This window comes from Megascapheus bottae, chromosome 16, assembly GCF_031878675.1.
Source record: "Megascapheus bottae isolate mThoBot1 chromosome 16, mThoBot2.hap1, whole genome shotgun sequence".
In the NCBI taxonomy this organism is placed as follows: domain Eukaryota; kingdom Metazoa; phylum Chordata; class Mammalia; order Rodentia; family Geomyidae; genus Megascapheus; species Megascapheus bottae.
Window position 1 is genome coordinate 56,424,035 of NC_143524.1, and position 21,926 is coordinate 56,445,960.

Here is a 21,926-nt window from a genome sequence, read left to right on the forward strand (position 1 = left end):
TGAGCACTGCCCTTGAGCTTTCTCAAGACTAGAGCTCTACCACTTGAGTCACAGCACCACTTCCAGTTTTATCTGTATATGTGGGACTGAGGAATTGAACCCAGGGCTTTGTGCATTTCATCCAAGCACTGTAATACTAGGTCACACTCTCAACTATCTCTTATTTGTTATTCTGGTTACTAGCACATTCCAGACCTGAGGGGCAGCTCTAAAACCCTTGCTCCCTCTCTTCTTACACGGCTGAAGCCATCACCTGGGCATCTCACCGTGTTTTCATTTATGTCCATTACAGGTGTAATTCCTCTTGTCCAAGCCTCATTCTTGCCTAGTATACACCAACAGTCTCCTAACAATTTTGTTTACGTTTTATAGTTCTTATCACCTCTATATCTGTTCTTATCTCAGCAGCTTGAGTGAAATGTTTGAACCCACAAATGATTGCATCAAAACTCTGCTTTAAACATTTTAGAGTAAGAGCCAGTTCATGATTTCATACTTAGGTCACAGCAGTGGTACCTTGGCACAATAGGTACTTTAAATGTCCTTATGAGCACTGAAAATGTCATGCGGAGTGCTAGTTTCTTGTACTCTCTATTATACATCCAAATGTTTTCCTCTTCTCATTTCCCCAAGAAAACATTCTCTCCAAAAATAGATACTTCAACCATCTTTACTATTCTCTGTAATTTTCCTTTATAGAAACTTTACAAAGTCATTTAAGAGTTTAACTCCCATTCCCTGTGTGTGAACAAGAAGTTTATCTCTTGTACTATTTCTCCCTACTTTAACATTATTATAGTAAAATAAATAAACCCTCGCTAAACCGTTTTAAGTCATATAATACAGTAAAATGTTACCACAATATGATCACTTGTATTACTAAAATTACTAAAATTAAAAAAGCTATTGTTGGTGTGCTGGGGCTAGATCTCGGAGCCTGGGCCACTGTCCCTTAGCTTTTGTGCTCAATGTTAGTGCTTTACCACTTGAGCAACAGCCCCACTTCCAGTTTTTTGGTGGTTAATTGGAGATACAATTTTCACAGACTTTCCTGCCTGGATTGGCTTGGAACTGCAATCCTCAGATCTCAGTCTTCTGAGTAACTAGGACTGTTAGGAAAATAGAGCAGAAAGAACAGGCCCACATGAAGCCAGGGCTAAGATTATATCTGGTCAGAGCAGAAGTAGGAGGAGACTCAAGGTAACAGATCATGACCCAAGAGTGGGGGCAGGTGGGAGAGGTAAGTGACATCAATAACAGGACATGGTTTTTCTGGAAACGGGGGTGGGGGGGTACATGTGGTTAGGCCTGCAATGCCTCAGCAAGAGATGCTGAACCTCCTGAATGGTATGCTTTACCAAGAGACAGGTATTTCCTGATGCACATGGGCTCATGAGGTAAAGGTTAGACTTTCCAGGCTTACAAGTGTGAGACATTGCTACTAGGCCAAAAAGTAACTTTCATAATGGGAAAGACTTTTCTTTGGTGTTTAACACAGTTTCCTTTCCTAGCAAATGTCTCCTACTTGATGGTCAGTACATATTCACACCATGTTCTAGCTAATTAGTATTGCACCAATTCTGTGTTAAAACATAAAAAAAATTGCCCAGGACAAGTTGTAGAACAACTTCAAATCCTAAAACCTAGAGGTATTTTAGGGGTGGGATAGCTAACGGGTTGTAAGTATGGCTTAGTCATAAAGCACCTCTGTCTGATCCCTTAAATTCAAACCCCAGCAATACTACTGCCACCATCATCATAAATAGCCAAAGCAGCAACAAGAAGAACTTAGAGAAACTCAGTTTCAATGGGGCCAGTATTGGCAAGGTGATTGTTATAGAGAGAGAGCTGGAAATGAAGCCTAGTGGCAGAGTGCTTGTCTAGCATGCATAAAGCCCTAGATTCAATTCATTGGTATCACATATACAGAAAAAGCCAGAAGTTGTGCTTTGGCTCAAGTGGTAGAGCTCCAGTCTTGAGAAGGCACAAGGACAGTGCCCAGGCCCTGAGTTCAAGCCCCAGAACTGGCTATATATATATACATATATGTGTATATAAATATAACAATAAAATATAAATATGTAAGTATATATTAATGTTATATGTCATAAATATGTAAACAATATAATGAAGATAATTTATAATATATTATAGTTTTATATGTTTTAACAGTATATATTTATATAAGTATATATTATATATACTTATTGATATATGTATAAATATTATATATGTATTGCTTAGAAGAGACAGTTTCTATGTTGGGAAGAATAAAGAGAATTCACTTGAAAGAAATTCATTCTGAAGAAAGTGAAGAGAAAGACTATACTTTCAGGGATCATTTCTATAGTATGTGAAGAAAGTGAAGAGGGCAAAGTAAATTTTGGCCATTCTTTGAGCCAGTCCTGAAGATTATGACAAAATTAAGTCTCGAGAGACCAGACACAAACACTGATAGAACACATAATGGAGATCAGAGATGTTACTTCACAGAGAAGCCCAACTGGGGAGTGTAACAAAGATGGGATGAAAGGCAAAATTCTTAATTAAATTGTACCTAAGAAGTGGACTACTGCCTGCAACTAGATGGAAAAGCACTTCCAAAGTCCAAGTGTGGTTAAAGTCCTAGAGATCCAGGGCTCCCTAGGGGCAGGAAGCCTGTGTTAATCTCCTTTTTGGTTTTGAAAGCAGGAAAAGAAAAAGAACTTAGTGTCCTGAAGGAGATCATGTGATAACTCAGTGAACTCAGCACGAGGCAGAATTTCCATGGAAACTTCTCCTCCTCTGCTCCCACACACTGCACAATCTACCTGCAAAGACTGCCTGAATCTCACAGGAGTCATATGCAGGGGTCCTGACATTTTCCCAAATAACAAATCCTTTCAAGAAGGGAAGAAAACAGAGCAGGGTGACATTCCAGAAGGCCCAGGAAAGTGATGTTTCTTTAATTGTGTTCTGCTGAGGCTCTGGACACTAATGATTTCCTCAAGCATTCTCTTGTGCTCCTAGGACCACCTAGCTTTAAGTGACATGGGAGGTAGGGAAGGAATTCTCATCAAGGCCCACTTTACTTCTAACCACCAAGTTTTCAAATCTCTTCATGATTGATCTCTAATTAAGTAATTACCAACAATGTAAAAGTCTGATCTAAATCAAATGTTCCATCTCAGCAAGCGAAACATGATTCCCATCCTCACCTCATTTTCCCTGCCTCAATATTTCCTCCATTCCCTTTACCTTTTCAACTTAATTTCTACCAATTGAGGTTTTACTCAAGGGCCACTCTCTAAATACCATTTGCATACTATTAACCAAAATGACAGCTTTTCCCAAGATTCCCAGTTCACACACAAAAAATAATCTCTTCAAAGTACAATGTACTTCTTATCTCTGCTAGGCAATTTGTAACAAACCTAAGTAGCTGTGAGTATATTGCTAATACCCTTTTCAATTTCCTTAGTTTATTATATACACTTAGAGAAATATCACCTGGAAAAATTGAGGTCATCAAAATTTTTGTCAAACAAATGCTTTCTTTCATCTGTATTAATTCACTTGGCAAATTCACTTGCAAGAATGACATTACAAAATAATTCAAATAAAATTCTAATTTCCCCAGTCTGTGATTAGAAATAATGTGACTATAAGGAGACAGAAAAGGAGAAGGAGGAAGAATAGAGAAAACTGATTTTTGGAAATCAAACTACAGAAGTTTCCGTATTGAAGTAGTCCATGCTAAGAAAAAGAATTATCATCATTAATAGGAAATGCATAAAGATAACCAGGGAAAGTTATCTAGCAGCATTTTTTCTTCTAATCAGATATAAGAAATAATTGTGGGGTGCTGGAAGTTTAGCCTAGTGGTAGAGTGCTTGCCTAGCGTGCACCAAGACCCGGGTTTGATTCCTTGCTACTACACAAATAGAAAAGGCTGAAAGTGATATTGTGGCTCAAGTGGTAGAGCACTAGCCTTGAGAAAACTCAAGGACAGTTCCCAGGCCCTGAATTTAGTCCCCATGACTGGCAGGAAGGAAGGAAGGAAGGAAGGAAGGAAGGAAGGAAGGAAGGAAGGAAAGAAGGAAGGAAGGAAGGAAGGAAGAAATTTTCCTGATCATGTCAAAAAGTATGTTCTCTTTGAATATATGAAACTAGTATTTCAATAGTCTATCTAAAAATGGGGGGAGGGTGGAGAATACACATAAAAGAGAAAAGAAAGAAACAGAGAAAGAAGTTGCTCAGTTCTGAACTAAGTCCTTCCACAGATTGAGTTCAGGAAATGCTGGGGTTGCATTAAGATTCCTGAAAAACAGCCTTGTGTCCATAATTCAGAGCATGTCCTGACTTTTCTTCGTGAGACATTTCTTAATTCCTCATACTACTTCTCATTTGCAAACTCAGATCATTGCTTAATTCCATGATTAATTTACTTGGGTCAGTCGTTACTCCAATTGAATATTATTATTATCGTGAGTATTAGCTCTTCATGGTCTTTAGACTTATCCACTGTGGGATGTATGCCAGCTCACAGGGGAAGTCAGTCATGTGCTCTCCAGAAGATGAAAGCTTAAGATGAGGCCTGAGAGTATTTGATGTTCGAGGTAGGGGTGGAGTTATGAAGGACTTAGCCAAGACATGTGATGGTCACTTAGGGACAGCAGAAGAAAGCCTTTGGCTCCAATTAGGCAGCTCAAGCAGATCTTGTCAGGTCGAGAGAAACAATGTTCCTGGCTGTTGTGTGCTGCCTGCTGTGGTGTCTCCAGATCTCTACGGGCCATTTCCCTCGAGCCTGTGCTTCCTCCAAGAGCCTCATGGAGAGGGAATGCTGCCCACTGTGGGAAGGCGACGGGAGCCCCTGTGGCCAGCGCTCGGGCAGAGGGTCGTGCGAGAGCATCCTTCTGTCCAGCGCACCACTCGGGCCTCAGTTTCCCTTTCGAGGGGTGGATGACCGAGAGTCCTGGCCATCTGTGTTTTATAACAGGACCTGCCAATGCTCTGGCAACTTCATGGGATTCAACTGTGGAGACTGTAGATTTGGATTCAGAGGAGCAAACTGCACAGAGAAGAGATTGTTGGTGAGAAAAAACATCTTTGATTTAAGTGTGTCAGAAAAGGATAAATTCTTGGCCTATCTCACTTTAGCAAAGCATACTATCAGTCCAGACTATGTCATTCCCGTTGGAACCTATAACCAAATGAAAAATGGCTCAGCTCCGATGTTTAATGATATTAACATTTATGACCTCTTTGTCTGGATGCATTACTATGTGTCCATGGACACATTTCTTGGGGAATCTGAAATCTGGACGGACATTGATTTTGCCCACGAAGCACCAGGTTTCCTGCCTTGGCACAGATTGTTCTTGCTGCTGTGGGAACAAGAAATCCAGAAGCTGACGGGAGATGAGAATTTTAGCATTCCCTACTGGGACTGGAGGGATGCAGAAAGCTGTGAGATTTGCACCGATGAATACATGGGAGGCCCCCACCCTGCAAACCCTAACCTGCTCAGTCCTGTGTCCTTCTTTTCCTCGTGGCAGGTAAGCGTCATTGGATGTACAATGTCATTAACAACCATTTTTTCCTTCTTGTTATGTCCAGCACGGGGATGGAATCTGGCATGTGGCATTGGCTCAGAAAGTATTTGTGAATGAAGAAATAGATGAAAGAATGCAAGTATTTTAGATGAACAAGTAAATTATCTAACCTAATGTTTCTAAATAAAATATTGAGGGTGGATATGGTAGTATTTGCCTGAGTTCCAAACTCTTGAGATAATGGAGTTTGGAGAATTGTGATTCTAAACCAGCCCCAATCAAAAGTGATTAAGATATTATCCCAACAAACAAGTAAGATATGTTGAACATCTGCAATCAAAGCTTTGAAGAAGAGATAGGACTGTAATCTGAGGTCAATCGAAGCAAAAATAAATAAATAATCATTTAAAACTGAAAGACCCTATCTAAAATAGACTGAATCAAAAATATAAAAATAAAAAAATTGCTGGGCGATATAGTTCAAATAGTAACATACTTGTCTAGCGTGCATGAGGTCCTTACTTCAAAACCCACCATTATCAAATATCAAGTACATATATAAAATATAAAATAATTACATAAAATCTTATTTACATGAAATGCAAAATCTCTGGTTTTGCCCCAGATCCATGAACCAGAGTATTCAAGAGAGAATCTTGAAAAGGCAAAGTTTAGTATCAATGATGATGATTATTGGGGAGAAACTTGAATGTTGATTGGATGGGAATCTTCATTTTTAACTAAATATGAGTATTACAGTTCAAATAGGTTAATAATGAAAACAATTAATATTCATGGAGTGCTTAGCATGTATGAAATCATATTGCCAAATGTTTTGTGCATATACTTGTCATCTATTAATATAAAATAATCAACTAATTTTTAATTCATTTAAAAACACACAGATGGTACATAGCAAAGATAATATTTCTTTTCTCAGATGGCCTGTCTGCCTGATGACTGTCTATGATTTTTCAAGGTCATACAAGCGTTCTGGTCAAATAATCTAGCCCAGTCTGCCTCACTACTTTTATTAGACTTCAGAATAAATAAGATTATTTTTTCCTAGTAATTGTAAATTGCAGATATAATATAGGGATTGCTATTTTCAAAGTACTCTATTCAGTTTTTATTTATTCTTAGTCAAAACCAAGATAACCAAAGAGATATATGTTTAGTTATTTATTATTTAAAATAAATATAATTGAAAGAAATGCCTTTCTGCTTTGTATTCCAAAACTTTCTAATAAAACTTTTCTGACCAGCAATACTTTATAGAATTAAATCCAATGTTTGAATGGGACAAAAAGTACCACACAGTGCTGAGAGCATGGCCTAGTGGTAGAGTGCTTGAGTAGCATGCACAAAGCCCTGGGTCTCATTCCTTTGTACCACATGCACAGAAAAAGCCAGAAGTGGTGCTGTGGCTCAAGTGGTAGAACTCTAGTCTTGAGAAAGCCCAAGGACAGGGCCCATGCCCTGAGTTCAAGCCCCAGGACTGGCAAAAAAAGAAAAAGAAAAAGTACCAGGCACCAACTGCCTCACATTTTAATTTTGAAGTGCAATTCCCTTCCTCATGGTCACACATCTTTAAAATTGAACTTATTAACAACCACATAAAAATGGCCACTAATCCTGAATGTCATGAGTATCAGCTATTCCCTAAGAGTAATGAGTGAACACCGTGCTTGAAAACATCTATTTCAATAACTTTTCAGGCCTCTTTTTTAAATCTTCCAACTACAAAGCTCTCATTTAGCACTTGTGTCTTCTGATTACTGCTGAAAATAGTAGGAGTTTGGATATGAAGTTAAAATACTTCCCTAACTACAGATTTTCACTTGACCCTGAAAGGTTAAAGGGTTATCTAAATTCCCTAAACAAGGCTATATTATAAAAACGAAATCTTACCAGTCCACAGAATATTCTATATTAGATGTGTATATAATGATATTATAAGATGTATATGCTAGCACCCACAATTATCTAACAGTTTCCTAATTATTTATTGATTAATGAACTGAGTGTTTTCTCCTTTCTCTTGCTGATTGTGAAAATTGTTACAATAGTAACCTGTCTAGTGAGAGTCTTTCAACAAATTAAGATTCTTTATGATTTATTTTTATTATTCTTAAGTAGTTGTACAAAGGTGTTTCAGTTTAACATGTTAGTGAGTACAAGGTACCTTGATCTACTTTACCCTGTTTATCATTCTCTTTCATCTCTTTGAACACAACTCATCCTCTCAATTTCATGTTTCAATGTTTATATATGTATATATGTATTATTATTTTTTTTGTTGGTCCTGGAGTTTGAAATCTGGATCTAGGTACTGTCTCTGAGTTCTTCAGTTCAAGGTTACAGCTGTACCACTTGAGCTACAATGCTGCTCCTGGTTTTCTGGTGGTTAATTAGAAATAAGAGTCTCACAGACTTCCCTGCCCAGGCTGAATTTGCACTGCGATTCTCAGATTTAAGACCCCTGAGTAGCTAGGATTACAGACATGGGCCACAGGCATCTGGTGGCTCATATTTTTTAATTGGGGGGGTTAAGTCAGGAGTTCTTATTGTCAGAGCTATTGAGGAAGCTTAATGGATTTTTTGAGTTTGGGGGGGGTATATTTTTTTATAAAAGTGGTTGCCTAGGTTTCACATATCTAATCTTTTCCCAGACATTTAGACTCCTGTGAAGTTTAACTGTTGCTATTTGTAAAACTTCTTCATGCGATTCTAATATTCAGGCAGTCCTGTGAAACACTAATTTCATTAATATGGAGACTGTTTTGTATCTATACTTTCACTTTATAAAAATTCATGCTGTCTAATAAACACACCATCCACTTGGATGCTTTTGCCTAAATGGAACACTTAAATTCTTCACCTAGACTCTTTTGTGTAAGATAGGGTCAGAAAGCTCCCAAGCTAAGTGAGTTCATTAATACCTTGCAACTTAGCCAGGCTGAGAGCACCTGTGATACAGCATCTCCTTATTTTAGTTGACTTTGGTTATCTTTTCATGTGGCCCACTAATGGAACTCATTGAAATGTGAGACCATTTATTAACTACCAGCAAAGAAATCTCTCGTGGTTTCTAGCCTAGGGCTCCAGTTTTATGAGTTAATAAAAAGACAGAAAGGCATCAGACTACAGCATGATATGTCCAAATTCATACATCTGAGGATGAAAACCTCAGAAATCCCTCCGATTACCCTGCTATTGAAAACTACTCAATTCATGTGTCCTAGAAACATAAAGAGACACAGAAATGCATCTTTTTTCATTAATGTGAAAGCATATTATGAGTCATCATATTCTTTAGTCAAATAAAATTAGTCACCCTCTCTCCTTTGTTCCATCATTATATTTTATATAGATTAATTATTATAGCACCTCCCACAAAGAGACCATTTATAAATGTTTTTGTATCTATAGCATTCAGGGCCATGATATGTACCTGAAAGGAGCTTTATAAATACATGTTGAACCAGGCTGGTGGATCATGCCTGTAATCCCAGCTACTCAGGAGGCTGATGTCTCAACATCAAGATTCAAAGGCAGTCCCATAGACTTTCTTTTCTTTTTATTTCATAATTATATTTAGGTAGTTATACAAATAAGTTGCATTTATAAAAAAGAGGTTAGAATACAGTATATCTTGATCAATGTTACCCGTCTCAACATTCTCACACATCTTTCCCCTGCCTACCCATTTGCTTATTATTCTTAATTTGGTAGGATATACATTGGATTCTTGTCTGTATTTTTCCCTCTTAACCAGAAAAGAAGTCCGAAATGGAAGTACGTCTCAGCTTTTTGAGAAAAACTGCTAAGAGACAGTGCCCAGACCCTGAGTTCAAGCTCCACCAAGTATAGGTATACACAAAAATGTCCACTGGATTGAAAAAATTTAAATCAAAGAAATATTGTTTGCCATTACCAAAGACAGAAAGCAAATTAAACACTATAAGTGAAAGATTTGTAGACCATAATCTGTACTCTGTAGTATTTTATAACTATTAAGCTTACATTCACTCAAAATCTAGGATAGAACATTTTCATTTTATGTAATTCTCTCTGGACTTGCATATGGGGATATGGGCACGTGTGAAAGAGAACATAATGAAGAAAATCATACTGCATCTGACTGTTGTTTAAATTAGATTGATAATATTTATTTGTGACGTTTTCTATGAATAAAAGCACAGAAAAACTAACAGTCATAAACGATAATTTTAGAATTCACCTACAATTCATGCCTTTTGTTTGTTGGTTTATTTGTTCATTTGTTTGATATCCAGAAGCTTTTAAATTTAGAAATATATTTTCCATCAATTGGAACAATCCATTATTATTGTAGAAAGGAGGTTATTCAGTAACATTAATGTTCAAAATACAAAGTTCAACATGATTCGATCTAATGTTATACAACCAACAGAGAAGCAAGCTATAAAAAGAAAAGGTATATCCAAAAACATGCTGTCATGCTGAACAAAAAGGAAACGGCATATCATACATGACAGACATGAGTAAACTGTGGCCAGAGAATTCACTCATCAGGTGAAAAGCATATCACATGGAAGCAAACAGTGGGGAAAAAAAGAAAGTCACATTTCATCAGAGAGTCATGGGTTTTTAAGTAACCATGACAACGGCTCAGTGAAATAACAGCTTCTCCTTTTCCTTTATGAAAAGATTCTGTGGAATGTCATATGGTTTACTGTTTTTTTTTTTTCAGATAAATCCTAATACCACAATGGAATCTTTCCTCCTGAAAGCTTTTAAAGGCAGCTATTTATGTTTATTTCCTAAAATTAAAGGGAACATCATCCAGGTTCACCTTCCTTTTGACTGGATGCTTGATATTTTCTATCTATAAATGTTGTAAATCAATTGTGGCTGAAATAAAGAATAAAGCCATTGTGAAAAGATTGGAGCTTAAATTCAGCCTCAGTTACCAGATAAGACATTTAGAGATTTGATCTTTGATTTTCAGGGAAAGAAAATGGGTTAGAATTGTTCTGTGTACTATGGGGAGGGCAGAATGAACTGGAAAACAATGCAACATAGTAGAAATGTTACTTGGGTATGCTGAGATAGATTTCTCTATATATACCATTACTCTAAAGTGCTTTAAAGAAATATGTTTATGGGCTGGGAGCATAGTGGTAGAGTGCTTGCCTAGCATGCACGAAGCCCTCTGTACCACATATGCAGAAAAAAAAAATAGAAGTGGCACTGTGACTCAAATGGCAGAGCATTAGCCTTGAGCAAAGTGTGTCCAAGGACAGAGCCCAGACCCTGAGTTCAAGCCCCAGGACTGGCAAAAAACAATGGGGGGAAATATGTTTATGCAAATCACTTTCTTTCTTTGTTTCCTTTTGTCACTTGTGGGGCTTGAATTCTGGGCCTGGGCGTTGTCCCTGAGTTCTTCAGTTCAAAGCTACAGCTCTACCACTTGAGCCACAGTGCCACTTCTGGTTTTCTGATCGACTTTAGTGCCTGGGCTGGCTTTGAACCACAATCCTTAGATCTCATCCTCCGAAGCTGCTAGGATTACAGACTGAGCCACTAGTGTCTGGCTTGCAAATAACTTGGTTAGTATCTGATGGAGTTATATTCCATATGGGGGAAATATAACAGATTTTATACACTGCACCAAAATTAGTTGTAATAATGAATTCTCAATCAGGGTTATCTAACTAGTGTTAAATATATGAGGAAGTAAGTATAACTGAACATTTTATATGCATGCATAAAAATAAAACTCATTACAAGAAAAAAGGAAAAAAAGCTGGGCATGGTGGCTCACAACTCTAATCTTAGCCACTCAGGACGCTCAGATCTGAGGATTGCAGTTCAAAGCCAGTCTGGCCATGAAAGAATGTGAGACTCTTATCTCTAATTAACCACTAGAAAATGGGAAGTGGGGCTGTGGCTCAAGGGGTAGGGCAGTAACATTGAGCTGAAGAGCTCAGGGACAGCAACCACCAGAGTTCAAGCCCCATGACTGGGAAAAAAAATAAAAAGAAAATAGGAAAGAGGAATGGAGAGTTAGTTTGATCACATTACATTTTATATTCATGCATGGAATTAGCACAATGAAAGCCCTTTGTACAATTAATGTACACTAATAAGAAACAACTTAGCAGGTTGTCCAATAGTCTGTTATTGTGTTAGTTGTCATTATTTCGAGACAGTGGTATTGGGGATAGAACCCAGGACATTTCATCCTTTGTGCAAGCATTCTGTGAGAGACTTACACCTTCAGACCACTATTATTAAACACTCTACATCTGGCACTCTATTGATCACTGATGCAAAGTTGTGGAGATCGCATTGACACATGAAAAACTTAATAGAGAGCTTAAGCAAATTGCCCAAGGTCATGTAATGAATAGAGACAGTGTTGGGAACCAAATCTTTTCTTGACTGCAATCTCCATAATCACAAGCTTAGTGCTGTTTCTCCTACACCGCCTCCTGTTCTATATCAAATACAAAGAAAATGATTAAGAGGTGATCTTCCTTGGAAAATATCTCCTGGTGTCTGAACACTTAAGTCTCTTGGCAGTGGGAATTTCAGTAAAAATAGCTCCATTCAACCTCTCTAATTTAACTAACTCTGCTGTGAGAGTCTTTTATGCCAAAGGATCTTTTGAAAATATCTTGAGATTCATTATTCAAAGAAGAATGAGAATGGCTTTTGTCTATGTGCCTGCTGTGGTGTCTAGTTAACATTATAAAGACATCTGCAGTGAGTGCAATAGGTTAGTTTTATTAAACCATTTCTGGGCCATTTACAGGCAGAAATAAACACAGTGTATGTAGCTTTGAAAACAGAGAAAGTGCTTTAGAGCTCTAGTTCTGACTCAAAACATCTTATGATAGCAAAACCAGTCAGTCTAGTTTTCCATTATAGTTACATCAAGGGATTGAGAAATGTTTCAGAGAACAAATAAAACTAGTAAGTGACATTTATCGATCTGGGAACTAGTTGATGAGTTCCTTTTTGTACATTATATCAGTGTACAACTGAAGAAATTGAGATATAGTGAGTCTAAAAGTAGTAGCTTGCCAGTAGCTAGCTAAGCAATTGGAAGTATGCACTGACTTGAATCTGAAGTCCAATTCTTTCCTGCCACATGATGTTTCAGTTCATAAATTATACATCAGAGAATTAAAACTATGAGTAACATGGAAGTCTCTCATCTAACATTATCACTGAGGTTACTGACATGAATCATTTAACTATTTTTGATAATGGGACAAGATCTAAGGATTATTGTTTCAAAAGCCAGTCCGGGCAGGAAAGTCCATGAGGTTCTAGTCTTCAAATAAATAGCAAGAAGCCAGAAAGCAAAGTGTGGCTTTAGTGGGAGAGTGCTAGCCTTGAGACAAGTGAAGCATGAAGCCCTGAGTGTAAACCCCAAGACTGGAACATCACACACCATACACACACAAACACACATGCACATGCACGCACACATACAATGAATAAATTACAAGTGCCTTGCTTATTGTTGATGAGCTTATCAATTATGACACATCATTTTACATTCTACTAGAATTTGACATTCTTCTACCCTCAGACTTAGTTTCTCTATCTAATGTGATTTTTAAAAAATCATAGAAATTGAATTTCTATGTAAATTTCCATTTTATTTTTTTGTTGTTGTTGGGTTTTTTTTTTTGCCAGTCCTGGGCTGGAGCTCAGGGCCTGAGCACTGTCCTTGGACTTTCTCAAGGCTAGAGCTCTACCACTTGAGCCTCAGCACCACTTCTGGCTTTTTTCTAGATATGTGGTACCAAGGAATCGAACCCAGGTCTTCATGCATGCTAGGCAAGCACTCAACCACTAGGCCAAACTCCCGGCCGTAAATTTCCATTTTAAAACCACATTGAGACCTAGTAAATAAGTTTGTGGCAGTTAATCATAAAGACAAACAAGTCATCAATCCATGTTCCACAGAGGAATTCTGACCAGATTGTACTGTCTGATGTATTTAGCATAGTATTCTAGCCATTGGAATAAATGACTGTTTCTTTATTTCAAAAGAAAAAAAAGCCCATTGAGAAATTCCTCTTTTGTACTGGAACAGGACATTGTATATTTTTATGGGAAATGGTATAGTTTTGGTAATATATTCTAAGGTAAATACTACTACCAATAAATGTACTAAGAAAAATGGGTGTTGGACACCTGTTAGTTCACTCATTTTGATCATTCTTTGAACAACTGTTTAATGAGCCTGAGAGAAGGTTGGTTGGCTACTCTAAATTCAAACAATAAAGAAATGAACAAAACAGTGAAATGTTAAAAAAAATTGTCCTCATGAAGTAGGAGAGACACTAAAACTCCTAGGCACGGCAAAAACTTCCTTTTTTTTTTCAAGTCCTGGGCCTGAGCACTGTCCTTGGGCTTTCTAAGGCTAGAGCTCTGCCACTTGAGCCACAGCACCATTCTGGCTTTTTTTTCTATGTATATGCTACGGGGGAATCAAACCCAGGTCTTCGAACATGCTAGGCAAGCAATCTACCACTAGGCCAAACCTTGGCTTTTTATAGAAAGGCAACAGCTTCTCCCATTGTCAACCTAGACTTGGTAACTAGCACTGACTGTACCATACAAGCAATGTTTAATAAATATTTGTTGGATTAAGTATTTCATTCAATGTTAACATGAAGTATTTCCTATTATTATGTTCTAATAGATACAATAGGACCTAAGTCTTTTCTTTAGTAGCAGGTGTCATTTTAATTTTTCTCAATTATTTTAATTTTTGCTCACTTATTCTGCAAATTCAAGTGAACTAATTCCTTTACTTTGGAATGTTGATCTCCTGAAGACTAGGAATCTGAAGACAGTCATCAAAACTTCCGACTTTCCTACTTAGTTGACTATGAGATGATGACAATAGTTTTATCATGAAAATAATAATCATTTTTTTGCTCAGATTGTTTGCAGCCGCCTGGAGGAGTACAACCGCCGTCGAGTTTTATGTGACGGCACTCCCGAGGGACCAATCCTTCGCAATCCTGGAAACCATGACAAATCCAAGACCCCACGCCTCCCCTCTTCATTGGATGTGGAATTTTGCCTCAGTTTGACACAGTATGAATCTGGTTCCATGGATAAAGCTGCTAATTTCAGCTTCAGAAACACACTGGAAGGTAATACTTTTGTTTACTTCCTATATTGTTCCTCCCTGAATGTGGGTTCACAATCTCTTATTAAAAATTATGTACCCAGCAGTGTTTGGGAAGTCACACTTTTCTGAGTTGAGTAAGAATGTAGCTGAATTGACAATAACCCCACCATTTTCTAGACAGCACATCATTATCCAATGCATTGATAATGGTTTATCAAGTGTGTGAATAGCCTCACCACAGGAATAAATAGAGACAAGAGGCAGCCGAGAATGAATAGGTCCTCAAAAATATTATTGGTACAAGAGAAAATAACTCAATTTTTAGAGCTCTTTGTATTATAAAGGAAGGACTATAGATGGAAGGCGGTATTTTTAAGTTTTTTTTTCGTTTTCTTTTTTTTGTTTGTTTTGCAGTCCTGGGGCTTGAACTCAGGGCCTGAGCACTGTCCTTGGGCTTTCTCAAGGCTCTACCACTTGAGCCATAGTACTACTTTTGGCTTTTTTCTATGTATGTAGCACCGAGGAATGGAACTCGGACCTAGGTGCACGCAAGGCAAGCATTTTACCACTAGACAAAACACCTGCCCCTTACTTTAAGTTTTAAAGGCTTTTTTTCCCCTTTGATTTAAAGTATTATCCATAGTAGATTATCTGAAGCAAAGTTGTTTGCTTATCTATAATATAGACACAGTTCAAGCCTTCTCTACCCTCCCTCAAGATTTCCATTTCTTGTTTGAAATTTCTTATCATAGCATTTTCTATCCATTGTTTACTTTATGTTTCCCCATCCTGGCTGCATCGCCCCTTCTCCATCAGTTTGTTCTTCCTTGTTAATAGCCAGCCCAGTCATAGATCTATCTCAGGCCAGACATGGTGACTCACCCCTGTAATCCTAGCTACTCAGGAGGCTGAGATCTGAGGATCATGGTTCAAAGCCACCCTGGACACTACAAAGCTGAAGAGCTCAGGGACAGCTCCAAGGCCCAGGGGTAGGGAGGTAGCCTTGAGCTGAAGAACTCAGGGAGAGTGCTCAGGACAAGAGTTCAAGCCCCATGACCCACAAAAAAAAATAAAATTAAAATAAAAATATAGATCCACCTCAATTAGCTTTAGGGAAGCAGACCTATTAACAAGTAGAACAACAACAAATAACAATAGAAGAAGAGAAACAGAATGCAAAAATCAAAATACTTCAGTTACAGACTTAACAGGAAGGAAAACATAGGGGACATACTGGCAAAGCACATCAAGACTTACTGCACACATTGTCCCTACACAAATCCTTGGGTACCTTACTCTTTCTTTTTTCCCCACCATGGAATTCTCTGCTTCCATCAGAAAGAATGGCTTTGCCCCATTCATAAGAAAATGGTAAGTCTTGGAAAAAAGGGTATTAGGTGAAGTAAGCCAGATCCAAAGGAACAGGCTCAATGGTTTCCCTCATTTGTAATAATTGGAATGTGTCAATAAATCTACATGTAAATGCAATGAAAGGTAAGAGACAAAAAATATACTTGGACATGATTAATTGAATAGCACTCTAAGCATTCCCACACTGAAAACAAAGGAGAATATTTTAGGAGAGATTCCTAATGGCTATATGAATATGATCATAAAATCTTGCTTACTGGCATGAACTCCAGGAAATGGAAACAGGATTTTTTAATTGTATATATTTATTTTTTTCTTTTTTTCAACAAGATATTGAAGATTATGCTTTAAAATAGAATATGCTAAAAGGAAATATATCCTTGAACAAATTTTCAGTATACATAAAGCTTACCCAAAAAAACCCATAAAGGTAAATTCTTTTTGTTTTCTTAACATTGAGGGTTTTTTCCATATGTTTTTTTATTGTAATTAATAAAAGGGTTACATTATATTCACCAGATAGAAGGTGCCTTATTTCACAAACACTGATACCCTTTCTCATGTCTTGGTCCCCATTTCCCTCCCCCGACCCCCACCCCTCATCTTGCTTTCCCCCTACCTATCCTATTTCAAATAAATAAATAAGCATATATACAATATATCAGACAACAAGGTGAAATACTGTAACAATATGAGATAACCAAGGGACAGCAAAAGAGATGAGAGATAACATAGTACATTAAGGACAACAATCACTTGTTATAGGGCTTTTGTTTCTATATCCTGGAGGTCCTTTCATTTAGCATCATCCTTACGTATCTAGGTTTTGCTCTATTGTAAATCTCTGCTAGGAGAGCCCAAGGTTTCTACTGATTATGACAAATGAGGGAAACCATTGAGCCTATGCTCCTTTGAATCTGGCTTACTTCACTTAATATGATTTTTTCTAAGTCTTTCCATTTCCTTACAAATATGGTGATGTCGTTCTTTCTGACAGCAGCACAGAGGAAATAGGATTTTTTTTAAATCATACTATTTTCAGTTCTTTCTTTTCTTTTTTCTCCTTCACTTTATTCCTTGATGTCTCTGTTTTTAATTTTTTGTACCCTACTCTTAAAGACAGCCTCTTGTCTTCCATGGTCTTAAACTTTCTTTTCTTGTTGTTTTGTAACTCATTGTTCCATTGAGCAAATGTATTGAGAGGATGACTGTTTCATTCCCAATTCCTTTCCATAAGGAAAAAGAGGCAGTAGCATCTTATTCTAAATCATAAGATTATAAAGTCTGTAAGTCCTTTATAAAGAAGAGCCCATCCTAAAGAGAAATTGTGGTGCTAGCTGTGAAAATAGAAATTATATTTATCCTCTTGAAATAATATTAAGAACTAATACCTTTTAAGTATTTGCTGTGTGCAAGATACTGTTCTGAGCACTGTAATATTGTCACAGCTTTCTCTGAGGATGACTATGTCATTATTCTATTGAAAGACAGAAAAAGAGGTCAATAATAACTTGACTGTCCTTGATCTTTATAATCTGCACCTTAGATGTTTCAAAATTCAAGTTCTTTCCATCACATTGATGATCCAGAGTGGGTTGAGAGTTTCTTGCAAACAGACAATTTCTGTCTGTTTTTTCCAAGAGAATTCCCACAGAAGTCTCAGAGATGTGGGCAGAGTAGAGCACACACAACTGTCAGCCACTAGAATGCAAAGACTTTTTGTTCCGTTGGACATTAAAGGTGCTGGAAAGAGTTCTCCAAATGCTGACTTGCATGACTTTGCAAAGCAAGATTTCACTTGCAAGGGAGTACTTGGCAGGTTTTTTTCAGGCAGCTTTCTCAACCATGGGGGAAAAGTTTATTACTAATACTAAACAACATGGCCTAGTTATATAAATAAGACAGAGGAATCTCACTACTGGAAGATTGCAAGTCAAGAAGGCTCTGATGGTATCGGCTTAGTTGAATGAGTGTGTCTTTCAGATGAGGTTCTAACATGCACTGGTGTGCAGAAAATCTCTTGATTCACTACTAAGATCTTTCTGTTGCTAATAATGTATGCAAGTTATTTTTCAGTAATAGATTCTCGCTTACATGTACCCTACTATTCTTATTTAAGAATCAGATAAAAGGCACATCATAACCTGATTATTGGCAGGGGCCAGATGTGTCATAAGTTTATGGTAACTGAATGTATAAATAATAGCCAGAGTCATTCATATCACATCAAATCCACCATTCAACATGGTAAGGCCTGATTCTTCAATTCTGGAAAAATGTTTTTGAAAACCACAAACGACTCACAAGTACTTTCCTTCTGACTAATAACAAAAGGTAACATCTTTCTTTAAACTTCTATTCATAAGTTTTCAGAAAATTGCAAAAATATTAGGTGCAAAGCACAATTTCTGGTTTCACTTAAATTTTACATTTTATCCAATTTGCTTCCTTAACCTCTCAGTTTAACCATGTGAATGTGAGAAGCATGAATAATAGCATTCCTATAAATTTCAATGAATATTTCATAAAGTTGGAAATATCCTCTTAAAAACCACAGGGAAGTTTTAACCTCGGTACATTCTCCAATATCATAGTGGCTTTATCTAATATACTGTCCACGTTCAACTTTTTTAATTTTTATTTTTTATTGCTATTATGAATGTGATGTATACAGAGGTTAATTACATAAAATATTCAGCTTTTATTCTCTAACCCTAACATGATTCTTTATAATATTTTTTTAATTCTAGAGAAGATCCAACATATGACAAGGTAGAATTTACTTATCATTAAAAAAATTGTGTGTATGTGTTTGTGTGTATGTGTATTTTACTAGTGTTTAAACTACGGGCATTATTTAATCTGAAATCCCCAATGCACATCTTAATGAAATTGACATATGGTGAGAAAACAGTTTCCCTCTCCCTACAATTTTAAGTTGAATGCTCTTTATTGTGAGTTTGTTTGAAATTTCCTTCTCACTGAATTAGGGCATGCATTTGATCAGAATTCCTTGTAGGGAGTTGTGTATCTTTCTCAGAGGGCTATCCATCTGGCAACAAATAATGAGTCTGCTGTCTCACACTGCTGATGCCTATCTGATCACCTGTTCTACATCCAGATGTGTTTTAGCTTTCCCACTCACTACTGTCTATAAGCACTTGTTAAGATGGTGGAAAGATTCACAGCTCTCTCATGCAAGCAGCATGTATCAGTGTTCACAGGCTTAGGGTTTCCAACTTAAACACTACTTTTAGGGTGATTAGCTAACATTTAGAATTCTACTATTTACAAGAGGCTTTCTCTCAGTCTATCTCTCATTTATTGGATTATTGAAAAGGAGAATGTTTTTCTCTATTTTCAATGGTGTACGATGCATCTACATGATTATTTTCATGTGCAAAAATTTCTCATATATACACTGTCAAGTGTTTACTGTTTCAGATGTACATCATTGAAGAATTTTCTTTCTGGTACAATAAGTTCTGCATTTTGTCCCTAAATTGCCCTACACCTGGAATCAGCATTTGTCTCCCAGGAGACACGAGTCCTTTCATTTGGAATGATCTTAGAGAACAAGGTCTAGGAGGCTTTCCACACTTCAGAGACACATTTGAACATACAGCTAAAAGTGTGGGAGTGTGAGGTATTCTGGACTAGAGGGGACACACAAGTGAACGTAGTCAAGAGAACACAGAACTAGAGAAGCAGGAAAAAGTCATTCATCTCTTGTTGTTCAAAATGCAAAGTAACACATTCAGTCTAATGGCTTGTTCCTACTGTAAGCACAGTGGCTAACATTAAACTTAGTTGACTAACCAGTGAATCAATTAAAAAAAGAATGCTGGGGTCTGGGAGGTTGGCCTAGTGGTTAAAGTGCTTGCCTAGCATGCACAAACACCTGGGTTCGATTCCTTGGTACCACATACATACAAAAAATCTGGAAGTGGTGCTGAGGCTCAAGTGGTAGAGCTCTAGCCTTGAGAAAGTCCAAGGACAGTGCTCAGGCCCTGAGCTCAAGCCCAGGACTGGCAAAAAAAAAAAGAATGCTGGGTCATTATAACATTTATATATAGTAAGTAAACTGTAAAATGAAATTATTACCAGGTAGATCTATGTGAATCCCCTTGAGTGATAATTACTTTTCCTTAACTATTGTCCTTTAAAAAAGGAAAGTTTGCATCATGGCACACTGCCATTAGAAGACTGTTCAGTTAGTAGAATGTTGGGTAATCATGCACTGGATTTCAGTAGAATTTAAGTCCCAGTCTGGGACCAAAAGAAAAGAAAAAGACTTAGTATGTCCTCCATTCCACACTGTGTTCAGATACCCACTCGGATAGCATCCCTACATGAATATTCAAGAACAGGTTGGGGGGACATTTTAAGTTAAGCCAAATTCCAATTTCATTTAATTCAAATAGCTATCTATCAACTTGGCTCAAAGAATAGAGAACCTGCATAGCAAGTATAAATTCTAACTCTTGTATTAATCAATTAATTCAACTGAAACCAATTGTGCAAAGCAGACTGCCAAGCAGATAGTTTAGCCATTCGAGGCATAGAAAGTATATAATTCTTTACCAATTCTTGTTTGGGTTTTATTTTTAACTTTTTAGAAAGTATTTTTGTTTCTCCCTTTTTGGTACTGGGGATGGAACTTGCCTAGCAAGAGAGCTAGGATTATAGGCATGAGTCACTGGTACCCACTTCTGAATTCTAAGCTGTCAACAACACTATGAAGTGTTTACAGATGTGATAAAAACACTATCATACTTGGAAGTTCACTACTACTAGAACTAAAAGACTGCAAATCATATAACCCCAATCCAATTCACCTTTCTCATCTATCAAACAGCGATATAGTATGTGCTTTGAGTTTTAAGGAGCGTCAACTAAGGTAATGTACACTAAGCATAGGAAATCTCTGTTAGCACACTATAAAGTAAACATTAAGGATTTATTCAAAGTACTCAGGTTTTAGTATGTATTTCCCAAATTTAACCCAGTTTATTTTTTGTTTTTAATTCTGCAGCAAAATCAGAATTTTATTTAAATAAGCGATGTTACAGCAAGAGATCAATATGTTTTGAAAGTGTATTTTTAATGCTTAAAAAAGATAAACTTTATCAATTGCAATACATGAAGGGTAAAGCTAAGCATATGAAGCCTCACTTGTAAATATAGCAAAGTTCTTTTTCACAGGAACCATTCTGAGATTGCACAGGCCATTAGCTCAATATACTGGTAAATTAGACTCCTTCAACTTCTTTATTTTTCCAGTCCTGGGACTTGAACTCAGGGCCTAGGCACTGTTCCTGAGCTTTCTCAAGGCTTTCTCTTGAGCCACAGCACCACTTCTGGCCTTTTCTGTGCATATAATACCAGGGAATCAAACCCAGGGCTTCGTGCATGCTAGGTAAGCACTTTGACCCTAGGCTACAATCCCAGCCCTTCTTTCACCTTTTATAATTAGTTTTATTATTACTAACTTTAAATTATTAGATAAAAGAAAGCCCAAATAGTTTGACTTTAAAATTAGTAGTTGAACAGTACATCAATGATTTATATCTGAAATCATAGTTACTTAAGAGGTTAAGATCTGAGGAATCAGTTTAATATCAGCCCAAGAAGAAAAGTCCATGGAACTCTGATCTCCAAATAATGAAAATTAGAAATGAAATTGTGGCTCAAGTAGTAGAGCACCAGCTTTGGGCATAAAATTTAAAGGACAATTCCCAGGCCTTGAGTTCTTAGCCTTTATATCACCATGGATAGATAGATGAGAAGATAAATGATAGATAGATAGATAATAGGTAGATAGATAGATAGATAGATAGATAGATAGATAGATAGATAGATAGAGTCTCTTA

The 21,926-nt window shown here is 37.0% G+C and overlaps 1 protein-coding gene and 1 pseudogene across 1 annotated transcript in view; both read left to right on the forward strand.

Annotated features, from left to right (window-relative positions):
- The first annotated feature begins 2,319 nt into the window (after positions 1-2,319).
- On the forward strand, positions 2,320-2,439 carry LOC150053628 (small nucleolar RNA U3; annotated as a pseudogene).
- A 2,279-nt stretch (positions 2,440-4,718) lies between these two features.
- Tyr (tyrosinase) overlaps positions 4,719-21,926 on the forward strand; it is an 81,251-nt gene continuing 64,043 nt past the window's right edge. Inside the window, exons 1-2 of the mRNA XM_090349136.1 lie at positions 4,719-5,537; positions 14,488-14,704. Coding sequence (XP_090205262.1) covers positions 4,719-5,537; positions 14,488-14,704 — 1,036 coding nt within the window. The remainder of the gene's footprint in view (positions 5,538-14,487; positions 14,705-21,926) is intronic.